The sequence below is a fragment of the Psittacula echo genome, assembly GCF_963264785.1.
Source record: "Psittacula echo genome assembly, chromosome: 2".
Classification (NCBI taxonomy): domain Eukaryota; kingdom Metazoa; phylum Chordata; class Aves; order Psittaciformes; family Psittacidae; genus Psittacula; species Psittacula echo.
In genome coordinates, this window is record NC_137737.1 from 2,309,448 (window position 1) to 2,331,577 (window position 22,130).

A 22,130-nucleotide genomic window follows, 5' to 3' on the forward strand; every position below is an offset into this window, starting at 1 on the left:
AGCTCCTTTCCCTCTGGACACACCTCGGTGGCCGCACGGCCCCCCGGGATGACCACCCCTGTCCCATTGAACCGGTTAAATGGAGCCGCGGCCCCATTGAACCCCTGAGCCCTGCCCGCTCGGTGGCGGTGACTGACGGTCCTCCCGCCCGGCAGGGGGCTGGATGCGCGGTCAGCTGATGGCCGCCCAGAACCCCCGCCTCATCCGGGACACCGGGAGGCGGGGAACGGGGCGGCCCCGGTTTCGATTCCCCGCGCTCCCGCGATGACGCGGCGGGGGCGCGCGCGGGGGGGCGGAGCGCGGCTCCGCAGTGTTTAGGGGCGGCGGCGGCGGCGGCGGGCGCGCGGCCGGCGGGGCTTCGGCGGGCAGGTGGGTGCGCGCGCGTCCGGTGACACCGACCCGCGGGAGCGCGCGTGGGGAGCGCGGGGTTTTGGCGGGGGGGGGGGGTTGGGGGTGTCTGAGCGAGTCGCCGCCGCGGTGTTTGCGGCCGCCTTCCCCCCTTACCCGCCCCGTTCGCGGCGGCGGGAGCTGCCCGCGCTGCGCGGTTCTGTGCGCGGTTCCGCAGCGTGCACTGTGCGGGTCTGCACATCTGGACGGCTCTGTGCGCGGGTCTGCACATCTGCGGGGGTCTCTGCGCAGTTCTGCAATCTGTACGGTTCTGTGTGCGCGTCTGCACATCTGGACGGCTCTGTGCGCGGGTCTGCACATCTGCACGGCTCCGCACCATGCGCTGTGCTGTTCTGTACATCTGCACGGCTCTGTGTGTGGTTCTGCACATCTGCACGGCTCTGTGCGCGGGTCTGCACATCTGCATCGATCTAAGTGCGGTTCTGCATATCTGCACATCTGTGTGTATGGCTCTGCACATCTGCATGGTTCTGTGTGAGGTTCTGCACATCTGCATGGTTCTGTGTGCAGTTCTGCACATCTGCACATCTGTGTGCGTGGTTCTGCACTGCCGTGAGAGATGTGGCCTCTTGGGATGTTTTCCCACCTGGGGCGAGCTCTCCTCAGCTCCCTGCGGGCAGGAACAGGAGGTTCCCGCAGTCCTGGGAAGGACCCCATCAGGAGCGCTGGTTTCGGGGTGCGGGCTGTTTGGTGCTGAGGGTGGCTGTGCTGGCTGGGAAGCTGCCAGGGAAGTTGAGGGAGGAGCAGCAGAGTGCATTCCTGCTCTGCCAGGCAGCTGGGAGCGTGCGTTGCCCTGGTACGGTTTGCACGGGGGAGCTGGGGTGGAAGAGCGCTTGCAAAGAAAGAGAACTCCTTTGGCACAGCGCCGAGCTAAGCAGTGTCTGCAGCGGGGCTTGGATCCTTTCCCTGGAAACCAGAACTCCTGTGCGAGGTCGTGGAGTGGTCACTGAGCAAAACAGGGCATTCGGGAATGAGCTTGGACGCAGCTTCAGGAGGAGCAAAGGCAAAAAGAGCTCTCATCACCCGTCGTGTTTTATTGCAGTTCACGTAAATAAACTCCAGGCTGGTGGGGTTTGTTGCAGAGGGGAAGAGGCTTTGCTTCCCCATGAACACATGCGAGAGGGAGTGTTTCCTACCAGTGTTTTTGTCAACACACAGTTAATCTTGTCAAGCACCGGCTGCCAACGACGCAGCCTTGAAAGCCTTCCTGGTCTGGGGTTGTTTGCGTTGTTGTGTTTCAGATGCAAGAACCATCTTGAGCTCATCTCGACAGTAAAGGAAGTACCGAGGCAGTTTGTTGGCATGGCCTTCCTACCCGGCCAGCCCTCTCTGATGACAGGGCTGAGCAAACAACTGCAGCAGTGTAAACATCTTCCTCTTGAGCTGAGCCAGCTCTTGGATGGCTGAGCTGGACAGGGGTTTACAGATGGTGGTTGGTTCAAAGGAAACAAGGTTAACCTTTTTCTGCTGTTTTATGAGGTTTAGGGTTGGGGTTTTTTTGAGTTGTAAGGCAGTAATGACACTGTAGATGGAATACTGGACGTGGTTTTGCATCATATATAACACGGGAGATGCAAGTCCTGTCTTAGTTTACTGGAAATCAGAAGTATATATATCATGGAATCACAGACTTCCAGATTGGCAGGGATCTCAGGGATCATCTTTCTAAGCAAAGCATGATCTAGACTAGGTGTCCCAGCTCCCTGTCCAGCCGAATTTAGGAGTATCCAATGTTAGGGAGGCCACCACTTCCCTGGGGGGATTATTCCAATGGCTGATTGTTATCACTGGGAAAGAATTCCCTCTTGTGTCCAGACAGAGTCTCCCCAGGAGTAACTTGTGCCCATCACCCCTTGTCTTCTCCATGTGCCTCCTTGTAAAGAGTCTCTACCTTCTTTGTAGCTACCCTTTAAATACTGGACTATGGTGATAAGGCCTCTTCCCCTGCGCCTCCTTTTCTCCAGGCTGGACAAAGCCAGTCCTGGGGGTTATCCCACCACGTTTCAGATATTGCTGTGGTACCACAGCTTTCTGACTGGGCACAGAGCCCCAGTTCCTCCTGTTTGTGTCCAGTTGCATTAGGACACATACAGTTGAGGTGACTGGCCTTCTGGCTTTCATCTTGAGAGGCAGTTACGGAGCATTTGTGGCTGCTGTGGTTGCCCTGCCTTGTTCCCCAGTTAGTTGCAATGGTGTAAGCAAAGCCACTTTGGATCCCACCCCGCAAGCCTTCCCGTTTAAAGCCACCTCATCAAGTTGGCCAGCTTGCTGCCAAAGATTCCCTTGCCCCTCTAGACAAGGCAAGGTGGATCGCATCCCTCCCTAACGGCTATAGTCATCAAAAATGTCCTGGTATAAAAGCCAAAACCCTCATGGTGGCACCAGCCGTGAAGCCATGCAAATTTGCATTCATTTGCAAAATATGCCTATTGCTGGCTGCACCCTTCTGCCTAACGGGTGAAATAGAGGAAAAGATCACTTTGGCACCAGTATTTTTCACTTGCATCCCCAGGGCTTTATGGTCTTCCTTGATTTGCCCAGGTTCTGGCATGTGGTATCACTTGTGCCCATATGAACATGGACCCCACTGGGAGAGCCCAAAGGAGGCCATGGAGATGCTGCAAGGGCTGGAGCCAGGCTGAGAGAGCTGGGCTGGGTCAGCCTGGAGAAGAGAAGGCTCCTGAAGGGGAGACCTGAGAGCAGCTCCAGTGCCTAAAGGGGCTGCAGGAAACCTGGAGGGAGGGTTTGAGCAAAGGCGTGTAGGGACAGAACAAGGGGAATGGCTTTAACCTGCCAGAGAGGAGATTGAGGTGAGACATTAGGAACTGGATGAGCTTTAAGGTCCCTTCCAACACAAACCCTTCTGTGATTCCATGATGAAAGAGTAGCAGTGGGCAGTAGTAATCTGTGCTCTTGACAAGCTGCAGAACCCTCTTGGCAGCATCTGGGACCGTAGCACCAGGGAGGCAACACTCCCTGTCAGGCTCCTCAGTGCTCCTTAGCAAGGAGTCACCCAGTGTGAGCACTCATCTTTTTGCAGGGTCCACTGTGTGCTGCTGGGGTAGTTTCTCCATGCAGGGCTTACTTGTAGGTGAATACAGCTGTATTCATGTACATTATGCTTCCTATCTGGTTTTGGTTGTAATACTGGAGGGTTGGGATGCAAGTGGCACTTGTGCAGCCCCACACTTGCCTTAACCATCTTATGTGTAACCTGTTAACTGGTAGGTTACAAATGAAGGTTTGAAACTGAGAGCAGAAAAGGCTGTTTGGTTTCACTTAGGAAAACAGGATGTGCTGGGGAAGGAGGCCATACGTGTCACTGGCGCAAGCTGTGAAGCAGCCTCCAACAAAAGCTTTTGTTGAGCAGCAGTGTAAGTTCAGCTGGCGAGGGGAGGAAGAAGGGGGTTCTGAGATGCCACCTATCCTGCTTCCAGCTGGGATGGAGTTAATGTTCTTCCCAGCAGCTGGTGCAGTGCCGTGTCTTGGCTTTGGCCTGAGAACAGCGCTGATAACACACTGTGGGTTTGATGTTGCTGAGCAGTGTTTACACAAAGTCAAGGACTTCGAGGAGCTGGGAGTGATGGGGGAGAAAAGCTGGGAGGAGGCGCAGCCAGGAGAGCTGACCCGAACTGGCCACAGGGCTGTTCCTCAGGGCGAGAGGAATCAACACTTAGCTTTTTAAACCTCCAAAACTGCTCTGCTTCCGAGGATGCTCTGACTGAAACAGTCCAGTGGGACGCTGACCATCACAGTAACATAAGAGTTGGCCAGCATGTGAAGGAAATGGGAATGTTGCCCACTGACAGCAGTAGGGGTTGGATCTGATTGTTTGTGGCCTAACTGTAGCATCCCTTGTTTTAATTCTTGGAGTAGGAATTAATAGGCTTCATTCTGCTGTCATGGTCACGCTGGTGGCTTCAGGAGCCATAAACCATGAGCAGAGGACACCATCCTGTCTTTGGTTTTCTTTGTTGTGTTACCTTTGAAGGACAAGGTCTCAGCAATGTGCTGGGAAGGGTTTCCTAGACCTTAGGGTACCTCCACACATTTGTGTGTTTCATGGACTCCATCACTCCCCACTGTGTGAGGAGAACCTCTCTTCACTGTGTGTGGCTGGGATGGAGCTACTTTTCTTCATAGCAGTCTAAAGGGTGCTGTGGTTTAGATTAGTGACCAAACCAGAGTTTCTTACTCTGCCCCCCCAGTGAATAGATTGGGAGCTCACAAGGGGTTTGGAGGGGACACAACAGGGCAGATGACCAACACTGACCCAAGGGATGGTCCATGCCGTGTAATGTGCTCAACAGTCAGAAAGGAGAGGATGGGGCTTGGAAGCTTGGCCTGCATGTGGGACATGGTGGATGTTGCCTTTGCACCTCTTGTTTCCTTTCTCTCCTCTTCCATTTCTCTCTCGCTTATTAAACAGTTCTTATCTTCACACACAAGTTTTCTTGCTTTTACTCTTCCTCTTTCCCTATCCCGCTGGGAGTAGGGGTTAACACACAGCACTCATCACAACCAAGCCTTCCTTTAGCTCTATTCAGATGCGGTTGTGACCTTTACCTGAGCCCACTAGAAGTAACAGACAACAGCACTGTTTAATGCTCACCACGCTCAGCAGACTTTATGTATCTTCAGTTAATGCCCTGGTTTGGAGTTAAAGCTGTTTACTCTTCAGGAGGATGTTGGGCAATAGCCAGACGTGCTGTGCTGAGTCAGCACAGCCGTTTCGCTTGGATCATGAGCTTAGATTTGCATGCCCGTGTATCTCCTGGGTCTGCAGACTTGGAGGTAGTTGCTAAAGCCTGCAGAAGGCATCCCGGTTATTTAAATGACCTATAGTTTGGAGTTTTGGATGGGAAACCGCAGTGCTGGGAAAGGGTAGGGATCTGGGTTCTGCTGCCTGGAGCGGGAGGGGGATGCCACCTCCTGAGCCCAAACAGGGAGCTCAGTTCCAACGTCTCTCAACACAGGACACGTTTGAAAGTCCCTTTAAAACTTACATTGTAAGTGGGGGCCTTTTGCTGTATTGTCCATCAAATGCCTTGTAAATACCTTTTATTTGTAGTTGTGCTTTCAGCAGAATCCAAGAAGTAAGGTAAATGTGGTTCTGGGTAGCAGTGTCACCTTAAGTGGAAGCATAGCCATCTTAACAGAAGGAAAAAGCTTGGAATTCAGCTGTGATTTAGAAAATCACAGGTTCACGTGCATTCCTACCTGAAGAAGCTCCTACGTAGTTGAACTGTTTGGGTGTTATTCGTGGTGAAAATCATTCATCAAACCTTCTGAAGCCACAGAGTTGAAAGCTGGGAGAATTCCAAAACTAGGAGGTTAGAACCATCTTTTAGCACTTGCTTTTTATTCTTTGCTTCATTGCTCTGTTTTATCCTTTCCTTCTCCTCACTAGTGCTCATACTACGCAGTGTAAGAGCTTACGCTGTGAGTACACTTGGTTTGCCGCGTGGAGAAGTAGTGTTTTTAAGGCACACACTGCATGCACATTGCTCAGGGAAGTGATGATTTAATTTGCCTGGGGTAGACATCATAATTACTCCTCGAATGTGACTGATGGTTGAACTTCCCCGTGTAGGTGGGAGCTATTTTCATTTGGTTTAGTTTATAGCCTGGAATTCCATCTGGATTTGGCGCTTCCCTGGAATGAGCGAGGTGATGTTTGGGTTGCAGGCTTCACTGGGGTGTCTGGTTGTGTAATTAAAGAAGATACAACTTCCGACAGGCCTTTTCCCAGCCAGCCTGAAGCAGTCGGGATGTGCGCCTGGTTCTCCCGCTGTTGCCTCTTCATGGTTGAGGGCTGCTGCTTTCCTCTGTGCTTGGTGCAGGTATCCCTGGATAAAGGAGGGGGGCACTGTGCCATCCATAGTGTGCCTCTTCATACCTCTGTGGTCACAGTGCAATCCAGATTCTCGGTGTTTCGGGTTCATTTGTGAGGAATACTACACAGTAAATACATCAGTAATATTTCTTGGTTTGTCTGGAGGTTCATAGACTTGAAAATACCTCATTTGCTCTGTTGTGAAGTGGTCCTGGGCTGGGATAGAGTTACTGTGCTTCCTGTACTGGACCTAGTAGCTGGTACAGTGCTGTGTTTTCTCTTTAAGATGAGAATACTCTTGATGACACACTGGTTTAGCTGCCTGCCAGGTTAAACCATGATGTTCTGTTGGCAGGTTGTGAAGTTTACAGATTGTTCCTGGCTTTGTTCCAGCCCTACTAATACCAGGATAATGAGTAAATCTGTGCGTTCCTTTTGGGCGCCTTACCCTCACTTAATAGTACTGTGAGGTTCATGCAGGTTTTTGCAGGTAATGGAAATGGGTTTTGATCATGAAAACCCATCTGTGAAGAGCAATTCTACGCAAGGCTTTAGCGCTGGGGTTTTTTCTCTGCAATTTTGATGTGCTGTTTCACAACATACATTTGGCTGGATTTTCCTCTTGTGTTTGTTCCCTTTATCCAACTGCTTCACCAGGTGATTCGTTTGATGTAACAAACCTGATTTTACCATTTCAGTGATGAAATATTTCTATTCTTTCAATCTGTTTCAGTCAATGCCTCTTTCCACCTCTGTTTTCTTATATTCGTTTTCATAGCTGTCCTAAATCTGATTCAAGGTTCTCATGCACTGCTAATATACTTAGGTTATGCTATTGCCATGCAGTAATCAAGTTTCAGAGGTGCTTTGTGTACCCTGGGTTCTTGAATGTCCAGGCAGACAGGTTGGGCAAAAGAAGTCCTAAATAAAAAGCAAGTTTTGTGTTGGATTAATTAATAGCTTCATGTATTTCCTAAGCATACGGACTCTGTTTGTTCTCTCTGATATTGCCCTCTGCATTTAGTGTGTGTGCACACATTTAAATCATTTGGGATCTTAATTAAAAGGCTTAAGACTTGAGGAAGAAAACTGGGAAAAAAGCATCGCAGTGGTACATCCGGTTCATTGCAACATAGATGGGAAGTTGGGGCATCAGCAGCAAAGATGAGGCTTTCACCTGAGGTACATTTTACTATTCCAACAATAAAAAAAGTGGGTTTTTTTGTCCTCCTTTTCAAAGATGCAAAAACTAAGGTGAAAATTTGAGTGGATTTTAGGGAAAGAAGTGTCTCATAAATCAATGCTTTTGTTTGATTAATGTTTTTTTTTCCCCCCTCTTCATTAGCATGGATGCCATGGAATATGCACAGTTCATGAGGCAAGCTGGGAATCAGGATTTCAAAAATGGGAATTACTCTATGGCCATCAGAAAGTATGATCAAGCTCTGCATATGCTCGGTTGTTTAATGCAGTGGGTCCCGTAAGTACTCTTGAATGACAAGATGTAAACCTGTTGTTACATGGGTCGTCTGATTTTTGTTAAAATGATTCATGCAAGTTACTTGGTTCACTTTTTGGGGTCTTTTTTAGTATTCTTTGATTTGTTAAAAATAATTCTTCAGCAAAAAGGTTTTTTGGTGTTTTCTTTCTAAATGTTAAGTGCTTGATTTCATCAGTTAACATCTGTTGCTAATGCTGCTAATGATTAAATGGTTGAGTATTGTACTAACTATTAAGCATTCCTTACTACCTTGTATTGAAACTGCTGTTAACCTAATTTCACATCAGCTGTCAGTTTATTTTCACTCTTAGCCATTTATACCAGGTAGTAAAGTAAGTCTGGAGCATGTGCAGGGAGTAGGAAGGAGCGAGGACAGATGTCAGAAGGCTACCTCCAGTGCCTGCCCCTTGCCTGATCCCTTCATCATATGACAGGGATCTGCTCCTGAGCATCTCTTTTCCCCTTGCTCAATGCCTCATCAGGATTTGCTTTCATGCAAGAGAGTCCTCTGAGCACATTCATTGTAGTTGAAACAACTTTCTTGATAAAGTGTAAATAGTAGATAAGAATAAGATGAAGGATGCAGCGTTGTGGTGTGTGCTATTTGTTTGAGTGCAGGCAATACAGGCTTTCCAGGCTCCCTGGTAAAATCCCCCAGCAGATTATGGTTGGACACTAGAGGAAGAGTTTTCACAATGAGAACAACCAGCCATTGGAACAATCTTCCCTGGTGGACTTCCCAACATTGGATACTTCTAAGATTCAGCTGGACAGGATGCTGGGCCATCTAGTCGAGGTCATGATTGCCTGGAAAGGTTGGACCAGATGGTCTTTGAGGTCCCTTCCAACCTGGGATTCTGTGATTCACTGCCCTGTGGACTGTAGTTTGTAATTGGTGTGCAGCTCGATCCACAACCTTTCCTAGATCCAGCTGATGCTTTATACACATCAGTATGTTCTATTACGTAAAAGGCATTTCTTTATTTCTTAGCTGATGTAAATGTGGATAATTCTGTTCCCTTCATCAACTGGTGATACAGCGAAATGCATTTAAGTTGTTTATTGGTGACCAGAATGTGTTTAGCATTCTTCCCATCTAGTAGCTTCCTTTTTTGTGCCTATTTTCTCCCATTATTGGCCACTGGCTTTCACCAAGCCTTATCGAGGTGTGTCGAGGGGGTCTTAACTCTTTCTAAATCCTCATACTGAGTTATTCCAGTGAGTTGGCTTTCTGCTTCAGAAGAGACCAGGATATCACTAGGAGAACATTTGCAGTGTCTTTGAAGCTGATGTCCAAATGGTCTTTATTTTCTACAGCTCCATTTCTACCTCTGACTTTGTTAAGTGGGTGATGTAGACTTTATTTCTTGTTTCTAAGTATAAAGTACAGTGTGTCCTTTTTCCAGTGAACAAACAGCTATGCTAAAAATGTATTTTTAGGTGTTCCAGGGACATTGCTGTGTTGTACTGCAACAAATCGACTGCCTTGTACAATCTTGGGAAATGGAGGGAAGCGGTGTTTTCAGCCTACCAGAGCTTACACTGGGATCCGGAGTATGTTAAGGTATTGAGATGTTTAAGATGGCACTTTCTACACGACTGACTTTGGAAAACAAGTGTCAATATCTGCTTTTTGTTGTGTTTTAGTTTTGAAGTGTGATAAGCAAATATAGCATGAAAGTCCAGAATCAGTGTCTGACTGCACGAAAGCAGCAGAGTTATTATTGTGACAGTACTTGCAATAGAATGAAGTCGCTCTCTTTGGCACCAGGAGATGCTGGTTCTTTCTGGCTCCCAACAAGAGAGGCACCAGTGCTTTCAAGACAGAGAACTATTTTGTTAATATCCCAGACAAAGTGATAGTAATAAAATCTTATGTACCCTTGTGATGCTGGAGACCCAGGGATGGTGCAGGTCTCTGGCCAGGCCATGGTACCGTCCGTGGTGAGGTTCACCAGCTCTGTCTTACAGAGCCTGGCTCGCAGTACAGATTCATCAGTCACTGGCAGCAGTCAGGTCTGGGATGGGGACTGAGCTTTGAAGTCTCCCTTGGGCAGTGTGCCCTGATATTCTTTACATGTTAATAAGCCTGAGGTTCCTGGGAACAGTGTGTGGTGATCAGGGTCATATTGTATTTCCAGTGGACAGAACAATGCACTACGTGTACTCTTGTGATTAAGTACCCATGGATTAAGTCACACTAAGTTACACATTGACCCAAATATTCATCTGTTAGGAGTAGGCAGTGGTTATACAGTGTTTATGATACAGAGGCATACACTTGGATTGGCTTGTATGTGCAGTAGCCTTCTAAACCAACAACTACAGCATCTCAGAGTCTTCAGGAGAAGGTATTTGGCTTGAACACAGTAAAATAGCATGTTTATTGCCCTTTGTTGTAGAACTGTGTGTAAGAAGCTGTAAAAACAGTCCATGTCATTTTTCTAACATAGAGAATTTAGGAAAGAATTGCAATGATTTGTGATAAAGATCTCTGAATGTTTTCTCAACAGTGGTCTTCTTTGTTCTGTTCTTTTTTTTCTTCAGGCTTACTACAGAGCTGGCCACTCACTGATCATGTTATCGGACTCTGACAAGGCAATTTCTATGTTTCATAAAGGTTTGATTCGCCTGAGTACTTCTGCGGATCGCACTCAGATCGCTGATTTCATAGCAGGAATCTTCATAAGTGTCAACGGTAAACTCAGCTCAAGAGCTTGGTTTGTCTACTTTCTGTAGTGATCACAAGTCCTTGGGCATCCTTCGTGAGATCGTTCATTTAGTCCTTAGTGCCTCAGGTCTGTTTGAAGATGATGAACACGTTGAGTGGCCTGACCAAAATCAGTGCGGTCCAGTTTGTATACAGCAGATGCCAGCGATCACAAAACACTGTGCAGGGGAGTGTGTTGTCTCATAAGAACACATCAGTTGTGGAATAGGTAGAAAAGGTTGAAATTCAGAGGCAGGGAGGCAGGATTGGATATCTGGAGCTCCAGACCCAAGAGGCTTTTCAGTGGTTTTTGCCCAAGCCGCTCTGCTTCTCTTTTAGCTCGGTAGATTTAAAACTAATGAGAAAATACTCAGCTTAAACATGATTTTACAGCCCAGTGTATTCCAGCATGGGGTTCTTCCCTCAGCTACTAATGGCCAGCAACAAAAAGAGGGAATTTGGCTTTTCTGCGGCATTGTGTGGTGGGTTTTTTTTGAGCAATACCCATCTTATCTCTCCCTGACCTCTCCTCAGTTCCCCTTTCTATTTGCCTGTTTGTCCAGTTCACAGGCTCTGTATGATGGGGCCTGCAGCCAAGCCAGGAGATTCTGGGTTGTGCCCCTGGTGCATTTACTTGCACTTGTAGCCCCGTGGTAAGGACCTTGCTTAGCTTTAGCAGTATCTGTAGCTGAGCTCACCCACAAGTGGAAGAACTGCCACGAGCTGCACAACAGCTTGGAACTTAGAGATGTTTCTTGAGGGCAGGGATTAATATCTTTTCACCTTGTTTAAGGAAGACTGGCAACGGATAGTTATAGATACCACAAGGTGCTGTATCAGTTGGGTGGGAAGGGATACTTAACCCTCCATTTGGCATTCCTCTGGGTGTAAATCACTGCTAAATTTGTCACTGTGCAATGAAGTCATTTAGTTGGAGACCCCAGCTTTAAAGGGCTGTGTATACTGAATGGTTTTCTCAATTGCTTATTCTTGCAGATGAAAGGGTCGTTCCATCAACTTTCCTCCCTGCTTATGATTATATTTTCAGCGCAAGGTTTGATGCACTGATTTGGCAAGCAGTGATAGAAAGGGTGGCCCAGAAAGGGAAGTGGCGGGTAAGTCTGTTGCTGTATTGCCTACAATGAACCTGTAATCCCACTTGTCTCTTGCTGTTATCTCTCTTGTAATTGTGGTGCCATCTAGAGCCATTATTGTTAAAAGAAATGGGAGGGGAAAGCAATACATGTTTATTTGTGGTCCCTTCTGCTTTTGGCTTCTGTGTACAAGGTGAGTTTTTGAAGCTGTCTGTGAAAGATACCCAAATAAAGGAGCATCTCAGTCATCACCTTCCCTCAAGCGCATCAACTGCATCGCACAGGTTGGTGCTGTCTGCAGACTTGCTGAGTACAATCCCACTGTCTTATGTCATCGATGAAGATATTAAATAGCACTGGTGCCAGTACGGACCCTTGAGAGACACCACTCGTTACTGGTTTCCACTTGGATACGGAGCTGTTGTCTGTAACTCTTTGGATGCAGCCGTCCAGCCAATTCCTTGTCCATTCATCAAACCCATATCTTTCCAAATTGGAGCTAAGAATGTCGGGGGGCACTGTATGAAAGGCCTTACAGAAGTCCAGATAGATTATATCTGTGTTCTTCCCTTGTCCTCTGGTTAAGCTGTGTGAGTTTTCAAGGAGCAAAGTCGAGTTTTCAAGGAAACTGAAACCAGAGAAAGATGCGGTGTGCATTTCTAGCTTTCTGCTCAGGATGTCAGTGTAGCTGGGGAGTCTCATCCCCGTGAATGCACAGGTCCGTTCCTAAAGCGAAGGGGTCACTTCCCTGGTGTATTGGAGAGACTTCTAGGGTCTGACCTTTCTACATGGTTTTTATTTCAGAGGGAACTTCCGTCAGCCATAGTTTCCCACAGCCCGGTCTTTATTACATTAACTCAGTTGAAAAGTGGAAAGGGAGACTCTGTATTTTGTTACAGTCTGAAGCACAGATCTGTGATGTTGTTGGCTCTCGTTTGCTTCCCTACAAGGTCTGCTGAGGCAGTGGAAAACAAAGTTTCTGAGGGGAAGTGACAATTTTAGGAATTATGATTTTATTTTTATCAATTTTCTGAACGATGCTTTTAAGATCACCAACATTTTGGGTTTTTTCCCAGTCTTGTCTGTTGCTGTTGTCTGAGAAGAAAGCGTTGCCCACCAATCTCACGGTCAGCCAGGTCTCACTGAAGAGCCTCTTTGAGGTAAAGTCGCATCCTTCTTCTTGTTTGTCTTGTGTCTGTTGCTTCCTGTTCCCTTTAGTGAGAGGGATTTTGCCATCCTGTGTTCAAGGCTAAAACAGATAACAAAAAATGAAATGGAAAATAGTACATGAACTTTGTGTGATCCTGTTAACTCGGCTGTTCTGTGCCTTTTCATGTGAAATTGAAACATCCTGATTCTGCAGAATTTCTGTTTGTAATTTAAAATTTCCTCTAATTTGATCAAAACAAGACATCTTCCTCTCAAGTACAGCAAGCTGTCCATGTCACGCTTGTAACCAGGCAATTTAATGCTGAAAAATGACTGACATCAGTTAAGCTGGATATATTTTCCAACCAGGAGAACTTATGATGTACATGGGATACAGTATTTTTATACTTTGCTAGCATGTCTCTGGACTCCTTTCTGGTGCTGAGTGTGATTATAAGGAGCTGAGCTGGACACAGTGTTGGCATTTTCCCTTCCCTCAATGCCCCATGTTTTTGGTAGGTTACCTTATACTTGGGCAGCAACTGCGAAACTTTCTCCCTAAAGGCTTTGACACCTTCCAAATGACGGAGAGGGTTTTGGCAAGATGCAGACAGGCAGTTGTAGGTAGTCCAAGTAGCCACAGGTCCTAATGCCTTTCATGGAAATGATGGCATCTGCAGACAGCAGATCTTTATGGTGTTCTTCTGCGACTTGCTCTCTTCTTCTCCTTCCCCTGCTGCCGCTGCGTTCTCCCTGTAATCTGTTGTATTTGGAGTCTGTAGCTGTGCGCAAACAGTAGTCCTTGCCAGTCAAAATCTGGCACGAGGTGTTAGAATAAAGGATGTATTTGTGGATGCTGGAAGCATGTGTGAAGGCTGCTATTTAAAAAGATGACTGGCACAAATGGAGAAATTATGTCTGAACGCTGCTTCCGACCACCCCCTCATGTCCTGATCCTTCTGGCATATTGTCTCAATTTCCCTCTGAGCTTCCTCTGCCCACCTCCCGTTACCCAGACTGCGGTACCCCTAGCAGGCTGTGCTTCGTGTTCATTAAGTCCTCGTTAGAACATCCTTTTTCAGTTCAGCTGCTTTCTGCTCAGGCTGCATGCTTTTAAGGTGGGTCTGTAAACTTCCCTGTGAGTGTCCTGCTTTTATCTGATCACCTTTAGGGATTTATCTGCCGGGAAATCTGTCTCCCAAGGTTTAACACCTTTACTTTGTGTGAGCAGTCGTATTATTGTTGTCTTGATAATGCCAGATGCTTCCTTAGCTGGATGAGAGTAGGGCTTTGCCCTTCTCTCCACCCAAGGGCTTCCTGACTGGTTGCCCGAGTTCCCTATACCTCTTTCTTTCAGTCTCTAACTCCCTTTTCCCAGTTTCAAGTATTTCGCCAGTCTTTCCTTGCTTTGGGGCAACTGCCTGCAAAAGCTGCCTCATCAAAGTTTAAAAGGCACAGCATCCAGCCACAGCAATATGTGTACTCAGATGCAGTACATTTAGTAGACAGCTGTAAGGCAGGAAGTTGCAGTCAGTTACAGCAAAGAACTATAGAAATATGTATTGTAAAATAGACTTTAGGTTCAGTGCTCTTCAGAACCGGACAAGATGCTTTTAAGATTCATGAAGAACTCATAGAAGAAAAGTATTTTGTTTGGAGCTTCTGTTTGGAATTGTTAGATATATAAGTGTTCCATTTTACCGTGGACATGGCTGTTATTATTCTACTGATTCTTGTGATAAAAGACATGAAAATACGATTAAAAAAGCAATGCCCTGTGTGTATGTAAAGATAATGTGCTATAATTGTTCTCTTTGTCGTCAGACCTCTGAATTGTATGGCCATGGGGAGAAGATGCAAGAAGTAGCGGAATTAGCCAAGTGGCTAATCTCCATGGGGGCGAAAGTGGAAACCATTGGAGCGTGTCTACTTCATGCTGTTATCAGACTGTGTATCAAAGCAAGTGAGTGACATCCACAGCTAAAAAAACCCAATGGTGGCCTTCGTCAGAGAAGGAGAAAACAAACCAGAGTATTTTGAGAGGCTGAGATGAGCTCTTAGGCACAAGTTCTTCCCTGTGAGGGTGCTGAGGCGCTGGCCCAGGGTGCCCAGAGAAGCTGTGGCTGCCCCATCCCTGGCAGTGTTCAAGGCCAGGTTGGACACAGGGGCTTGGAGCAACCTGCTCGAGTGGAAGGAGCTGGAACTGGATGAGCTTTAAGGTCCCTTCACTCCCAAACCAGTCTGGGATTCTATGATTCTATCTGTATGTGCTAAAGAGTCAGGAGTCAACCTCAAATTTGTGCTTGCTGGTAGTCAGCAAGGACATAGCATCCTGCCTCCCACAATGCAGCTGGCTCTTACCATGGTTTCGTTCTTCTCCTTCTCCCTGTCTTACAGAAGAGGTTTCATACAGATGCATCTTGCCACTCCATAGGGGAAAAACCCAGGATCTGTTTGTGCTGTATCTCTGTTTACTGTTTATAACAAGTGGGGGTTTTATTGTTTCAGGAAAGAACCACCTCTTCAGGTGGTTACTGACTCAGAGGCCAGACTTGAAGGACCGCATCAACCAGAAGGACAGAGATGGATGCACCCTCTTGCATGTTGTGGCATCTTCCAGTGAATATTCCCAGAAACGCAGTAAATACAATGATTATTTTCTTCTCTGTGTGTGCTGGTTTGATTTCATATAGAAAAATGAGTAATGGAAGGAAGTTTGAAGCCCTGGTGTTTACTACTTCGTGTGCTTCCATTTCCTAATCAATTATAATGAAGAGAAGTGTTTTAATGTTTTGAAGGGGTTTCTTCTGGGGGAAGAACACCCAGTAATTCCTCCTTCTTATGAGACATTAGAAAAATTTAGATTTATACTGAAATTATGCTAGAGATTGTGCCAGGAAATTAAAAATACAAAGGGAAAACAGAACAAAAACCCCTGAACAATGAGAACTCTTCTTCCTCTGATGTTTATTCGTGCAATGTTTTAGGCCAAACAGAAGACGTGATAATGCTCCTGAATTTTGGGGCTGATCCCAGTGTTCCAGATGCACGGTCAAGATATGTCATAGATATCTTGAAGAAGAACAAAAACTTCGATGCTGTAAAAGCGATCAGCAATCACATTGAGAAACGCACTTCCTCTGAGAAACAGACAGGTACTACATGGATGCACTACATGGACTGTGTGCTTTTCCTGGTTTAAAGTGACATCCTTTAGGTACAAAATTACTTGGGGAATAGTTTTGTGTAACATTTCTTATGAGTTGTCACCCTGATCTCCTATCACTCGGTGATGAAGACTTTGTCTTTGCCTGAAGGTGACGGTTGTCCAACTGATGATCTTAGTATATCGTCCAATAAGTAACTACAAGTTGCTTAAAGTTACTATAAGCCACTGGTTTTTATTCCTTACCCTTAATATGAGGCTCCTCCTGCCATAGAAACTGCTTCTTTTTGATGCTTTTTCAGTCTTAAGTATCTATCTTCCCAGGTTTTGTAAAATGAATGTTAAAATTTTGGTGGCATATTTAGAACATTTTATAACAAAAAATATTGACAAAAGGAGAAGCTCTGAAATGGTGAAAATGTGAGTGAAAAGTTGCTGACACTTAAAAACCCAAATTGTAGTCACAGCTCTTTGTTCACAAGGGTTTAGCCATCTTTGATCTATGTCCCTGCCCATGGCAGGGAGCTGGAACTGGATGAGCTTTAAAGTCCCTTCCAACCCAAACTATTCCAGGATTGTGATCACTGCGAGGCAGCAGTGTCCTGCCTGTGTGCAGATCAACTTGTGAACTATTACAGTTTCCAACCTAGTGTATTTCAGTCAAGAGTGTATTTGATGAGGGTTCCCAGTATCCTATAGGATTTGAAATCCACCGCAGGTCTAGCTATTGCAGGAAGAGTTTCAGCCCTCTGATTTTAACCTGCCGCTGCACATTTCTTAGAGGTCCGAGACATGACATCTTCCAATCCTGCCCTGAACACATACCAGCAAGGAGCTGGATTTTCAATCTCTAAACTGTTTTGCAGGGGGGAGTGAGAGCAGAGCCGTAGCTGACGCAGATTCTCTCCTGGATGTTCTTGAACAGTTTGTCCAGTTCTACAGGTTAGAAGATGGAGCACATCATAAGAATGTATTGAAGGAGGATGCAGTTAAGCGGTTTCTGAAACTGCTGTCTTCTGTGAAAGGTACAGTGAGTTCCCGTTTCTCCTCTTCACAAAACCTAATTGCTGAGGAAAGTGTGTTTGATGCTACCAGACAGGTTTTGCCCTTCCTTCTCTTCCTTGTTTCTGCAACTGATATTACTGGAACAGAATGGGCTTTTACTTATTTTTCTGTTCTGTTTTGCACTTAGAACCACCACAGTACGCACAAAAATTCAGTGTGATGAATCAAAGTGTTCAAGCTTATTTAGTGGCCAGCATAAGGACAGAAAGATGCGAGTGTTGCATTTGTACTTTGAGTTTAATGGGCTCGTTATTCTGAAAGCGGTTTACAGTGTGATGGGTTTTATTACATGGCTTTGAGTGAGTGGTGTTGTCTTCACTGTCTTGCAGAAATCCCTGAAGGGGTGGTTTGCAACATCTCCCAGGCCTGTGCTAGCAGCTTCATAAAGCAGTTGCTGGAGAAGCAAATGTGGCATAAAGTTTTGCTGCTGCTGACAGGGAAAGGCAGTGGGGAAGAGCCATCAGGGGAAGGACTCTTCAGAAGCTGCAGTCTTGCAGATGTTGACATTGGCGACGTTATCCAGCGGTGCGACAGATGGGATAAGCAAGTGCATCTCATAAGATGCTTGATCGAACGAGGAGGTGAAAACCTGTGCAATATGAATCTGTTATAAAAGATCCAGGATTTTATTTGGCACATTTGGAGCAATGTAGTTTCAGAGATACCAACACGTGGGTTTTGTGGTTCTCTCTACGTGCAGCGGCTTGTTGGAGTGCATTGGCTCTGATGCCTGCATCCGCTGTGTGTGACACGGGGAAGCCAGTAAGGCTGTATAGGATAGAAGATGTTTCCTCAACTGGAATTTGGCTGTCAGGGTTGAAAGGCCAAAGAATATTGTTGCTCCTTTGTAGTTTCTTTGGGTTTCAATTTCTCTGTCTTTAGGCACAGTATTATCCCAATAGAAACTGCAAGCCACAGTCTTTGGGTTTAGTCTGTTACAAGTCATTGACTGCTTCAGTGATCTCGAAGGCATGACCAGATGTCTTTCTTTTTCCAGCTGGTACAGACACCATCATTTTTCTTGCTTTGCATGAGGTTTATTTCTAGGATTACTCCGTCAATTTGCATTTCAGTTTATAACCTGATGTTCACTATAAATTATGAGCACACAGTCCTCCTCTAGCCTTGTGGAAATGCAAGGAGGCTTCTTGGGTTGGTCAGTGACTGACTGACTTGAGGAAGGTATGTTCTGGCCTTTCCTATCACAACAACAGGACTGCTTGCTCAGTTCAATGAGAGAGAACAGGAGACTTTGAAGATTTTCTTAGTCAAAAGTTCTTTAATGTGTAAAAAGCTGACAGAAAGATGTCACCTGCTCAGCAATCAGCCTGTGCCTTCATCTGTTTACAGCTTCCAGGTCTGGTGTATCCGATTTAACCCCTGTATTTTCGTGTTCTTCACCCCAGCTCTGCCGGATGGGATTGGCACCAGCTCTGAAATACCACTGCAGATATGCCTCAAAAAGAATTATTTTGAACTGGTGTATTTGCTGCTGACCAAAGGTGCAGATCCTCAAAACGTCTCCGTTGCACATGGAGATACCCCTTTGCATGCTGCAGTTTCCATCTGTTTAGATAATAAAGGTAAGGCTCTTGTGTGCCTGGGCTCAGGGAACACAGAGAGCTCCAGCAGACGTGCACTGTTCATTTTTACAACAACTGTTGGAAACATCCCCATTTCTTACCTGTCCATCCAGCTGCCCCTTCTGCTGCTGTTCAGGTGACCAGGGGGAATCAAGCAGCTGGAATGTCTCCACCAGTTACTGTTTCCTGAATATATAGAATCACAGAATGGTTTGGGTTGGAAAGGACCTTAAGATCATCCAGTTCCAGCCCCCCTGTGGTGGGCAGGGACGGCTCACGCTATTCTTTACAATGATTTTGGTGTGCCACAGTTTTACCATTTGGAAGGAAATGTTTCACATACATTATCCAGTTTAAATCTCATCTATTACCTGTGTTTAAATCCAGAAAGCTGTGGAATGTCTTTTCTCTTTTTTCCCTCCGAGGAGTTATTGGACTCATCTTATTTTGTAGGAAGTTGCTTTAGGAACAGTTGCAGCACTAGGGCTGCAGCTAAAGCTTTGCTGCTGTAGTGTTGTTTTCCCTGAGTACTACAACAGCTCAGTTTCGAACCATTTCAAATGAGCAAGTTTTACAAATCCAAAATGGTATTTTTTGTTCTTAGGAAAGCAAATTGATTTTCATTTAATAGCTGCAGGAAAAAAAGTATTAACAATTGTTGGCCTGCAGAGCAGTCTTGTAACGCAAGTGATGATTTTGGTGGTTCTCTCGCTTTCAGATGGCACTGGTTTAAACATCCTGAACTACCTCCTTGACCTCTTTGCTTCGAGACCTTCCGACTTCCCATATCTTAATCCGAACATACAAGATGAGAATGGAAATACAGTGATGCATGTTGTTTTTCAGAGAGGCTTTTCAAAACAGACCAAGAGAATAGTGGAGTCGTTGGCAAGATTTGACATTAACTTCAATATAAAAAACAAATCAGGAAGAGATGTGAGGCATCGAATTAAAAAAAACGACCCACTGCTGCTTGCCTGGAATAATGCTGCACTGGAGAAGAAGAAGCACCGTCAGGATATAGCAGGGCAGTCGGTTAAAGCATCCAAGCTTGTTCCAGCCTCTGAGATTTCACAGCCGAAGAGCACAGGGCGTTCTTCATCTGGGTCCTCAATAAAGGCACCATCTGGCAACATGGTGCATAATGATTTAAAACCCCCATGTTCTGTGAAGGCAAAAAAAGATCAGCTGGCAAAGCAGGAAACAGAAAGAATAAATAGCCCCTTAACACTCCAGGAGAGTCTAGTGCAGGCAATCACAGCTCTGATTCAGCAGCTGAAATGGGGTGACACCCTGAGAAAGGATCATCCTCTGGTGCAAAAGCCATCTTCAGCCCAAACTAATTTGGAAGAGGGAGGAAGTAAGTTCTTGCAACCTTGTGGTAACATAGTTTATCCTGAAGGAAAAGGGAATGACTGGGAGAAAAAGAAGGGAGTAGGGGATTTTAGTACAGCCCTGCCTAATGGAGAGAAGGAAGAACCAGAGGAAGAGAAGGGGAAGATTCTGGATATTGAGGCATATGTGCAGGAGTTTGACAACATGACCTGGGAAATAGAGTGCACTCCTGAGATGCTGAAGACATTGGGCAGCAAAGCTGTGCCTCATTATCTGAAAACTAAAACAATCATGACAATTAAGCAGCTCGGCAATGGGGAATGGACCAGGGGACTTCAGAAGCCACTGAAACACTTGAAAGCTGATATCCAGCTGTATGAAGCCAAGTTGGGTAAAGGTGCACGGATGCTGTGGGAACTTGCAATTGACTTTTCTCCTCGTTGCAGCGAGAGTGCGGAAAAGATCATGGAGACAGAGCAGGCCAAAAGTCTTCCAGAAAAATCGGGTAGAGTTTACACAGAGATAATCAGAATTTGGGCCATTGTTCTTGACCACTGCAAGCTGAACCGCGTCTTGGATAATATCTGTATTTCCTACAATCGTGGCTTATCCTGCATCTTGAGGAAGAAGCTCAAGGGCATAAACGAAGGGCATCAGAACCACAATGTGACAACGCAGAAGCGTGTCCCACGTTGTTACATTGAAGACCTAGAGGCAGAAAGGTCCAAAGAACGTACCATACCTGAGTATTTCCCTCCAGCCAGCGCAGCAGAATTGGAATACAATATCATGAAATTCCACAGCTTCAGTACTAACATGGCACTTAACATTATAAATGATGTCCATTCGTCTGTTGAATACCCTTTCCGAGTTGGGGAGTTAGAGTACGCAGTGATTGATCTCAATCCAAAGCCCATGGAGCCAATCATTTTAATTGGGCGAAGTGGGACAGGGAAGACGACTTGCTGCTTGTATAGGCTTTGGAAGAAGTTCTATTCGTACTGGGAAAAATCCACCTTGGCAAATGGTCCTCTGCTGGAGAGGCAGACCTGGCAGCAAAGACAGTGCAGCAAGGCTGAGAAAGCGAGGTTAGAGAAGGAAGAAAGTGAGCTAAAACAGGATAGTGATGATTCAAGTGAGGAGCAGGTGAGCGATGAGCAAGACCAGGACAGCGAGGATGAAACTGTTCCTGCAGGCACAGCTGGTGCAGAGGTGAACTCGTGTGGTGACCATGAAGGAGACCAAATGCATAGCGCAGAAGCATCGAACAGGCTGGAGCACCTGCACCAGATCTTTGTGACAAAAAATCCTGTCTTGTGCCAGGAGGTTCAGAAGAATTTCATTGAGCTCAGCAAGTCTTCCAAGGTCACCAGTCACTTCAGGCCTCTGGAGCCAAATGTGCACAAGCTACAGGATGTTAAAGATGAGAATTTCCCGCTGTTCGTCACCTCCAAGCAGCTGTTGCTGTTACTGGATGCGTCCATGCCTGACCCGTTTTTCCCAAGGAATGAAGATGGGAGCCTTAAGAGAATCATTGTCGGCTGGAGTCCTCAGGAAGACGTGGTTGTGCCAAATTGGCAAGACGAGGATGAAGAAGGGAATGGCGAAGCAGAACGTGGTGATGAGGAAGGAGCTGCAGATGCGTACTCTAAGGAAAGCGATCCTCGGACTTTTGTCACTTACGATGTATTTGCGAATGAAATATGGCCAAAAATGATAAAAGGTAAAAGCTTGTACAATCCAGCGCTGGTCTGGAAGGAAATCAAATCGTTTCTGAAAGGGTCTTTTGAGGCCCTGAGCTGCTTTGGGGGTAAACTCACCGAGGAGCAGTACAAAAAGCTAGGCCGAAAGAGATCACCGAACTTCACGGAAGACAGGAGTGAGATCTATCACCTCTTCTGTCTTTACCAGCAAATACGATCGCAGAGGGGTTACTTCGATGAAGAAGATTTGCTGTATAATATATCTCAAAGACTCTCGAAGCTCAGGGAGCTGCCTTGGTCCATCCATGAGTTTTATGGTGATGAGATACAAGATTTCACCCAAGCTGAGCTAGCACTGTTAATGAAATGCATCAATGACCCTAATGCCATGTTTCTAACTGGGGACACTGCCCAGAGCATCATGAAAGGAGTTGCTTTTCGCTTTAGTGATCTGAGGTCCCTGTTCCATTACGCAAGCAAGAACTCCATCAGCAAGAAGCAGCGTGTTAGAAAACCAAAAAGGATCTACCAGTTGTACCAGAACTACAGGTCCCATTCAGGTAGAGTAACAAATGTATTT

At 46.1% G+C, this 22,130-nt stretch overlaps 1 protein-coding gene across 2 annotated transcripts in view; it reads left to right on the top strand.

Annotated features, from left to right (window-relative positions):
* The first annotated feature begins 313 nt into the window (after nt 1-313).
* The window catches only part of TRANK1 (tetratricopeptide repeat and ankyrin repeat containing 1), a 38,127-nt gene continuing 16,310 nt past the window's right edge, over nt 314-22,130 (top strand). The window contains exons 1-13 of one of the 2 annotated variants that reach the window (XM_080609946.1): nt 314-369; nt 7,590-7,724; nt 9,186-9,309; nt 10,293-10,443; nt 11,452-11,570; nt 12,626-12,709; nt 14,523-14,661; nt 15,207-15,338; nt 15,686-15,853; nt 16,731-16,889; nt 17,259-17,510; nt 18,336-18,512; nt 19,231-22,110. In XM_080609946.1, coding sequence (XP_080466072.1) covers nt 7,591-7,724; nt 9,186-9,309; nt 10,293-10,443; nt 11,452-11,570; nt 12,626-12,709; nt 14,523-14,661; nt 15,207-15,338; nt 15,686-15,853; nt 16,731-16,889; nt 17,259-17,510; nt 18,336-18,512; nt 19,231-22,110 — 4,519 coding nt within the window. In that variant the 5' untranslated portion in view covers nt 314-369; nt 7,590. The remainder of the gene's footprint in view (nt 370-7,589; nt 7,725-9,185; nt 9,310-10,292; nt 10,444-11,451; nt 11,571-12,625; nt 12,710-14,522; nt 14,662-15,206; nt 15,339-15,685; nt 15,854-16,730; nt 16,890-17,258; nt 17,511-18,335; nt 18,513-19,230; nt 22,111-22,130) is intronic. The other variant, XM_080609947.1, reaches the window with a different exon arrangement.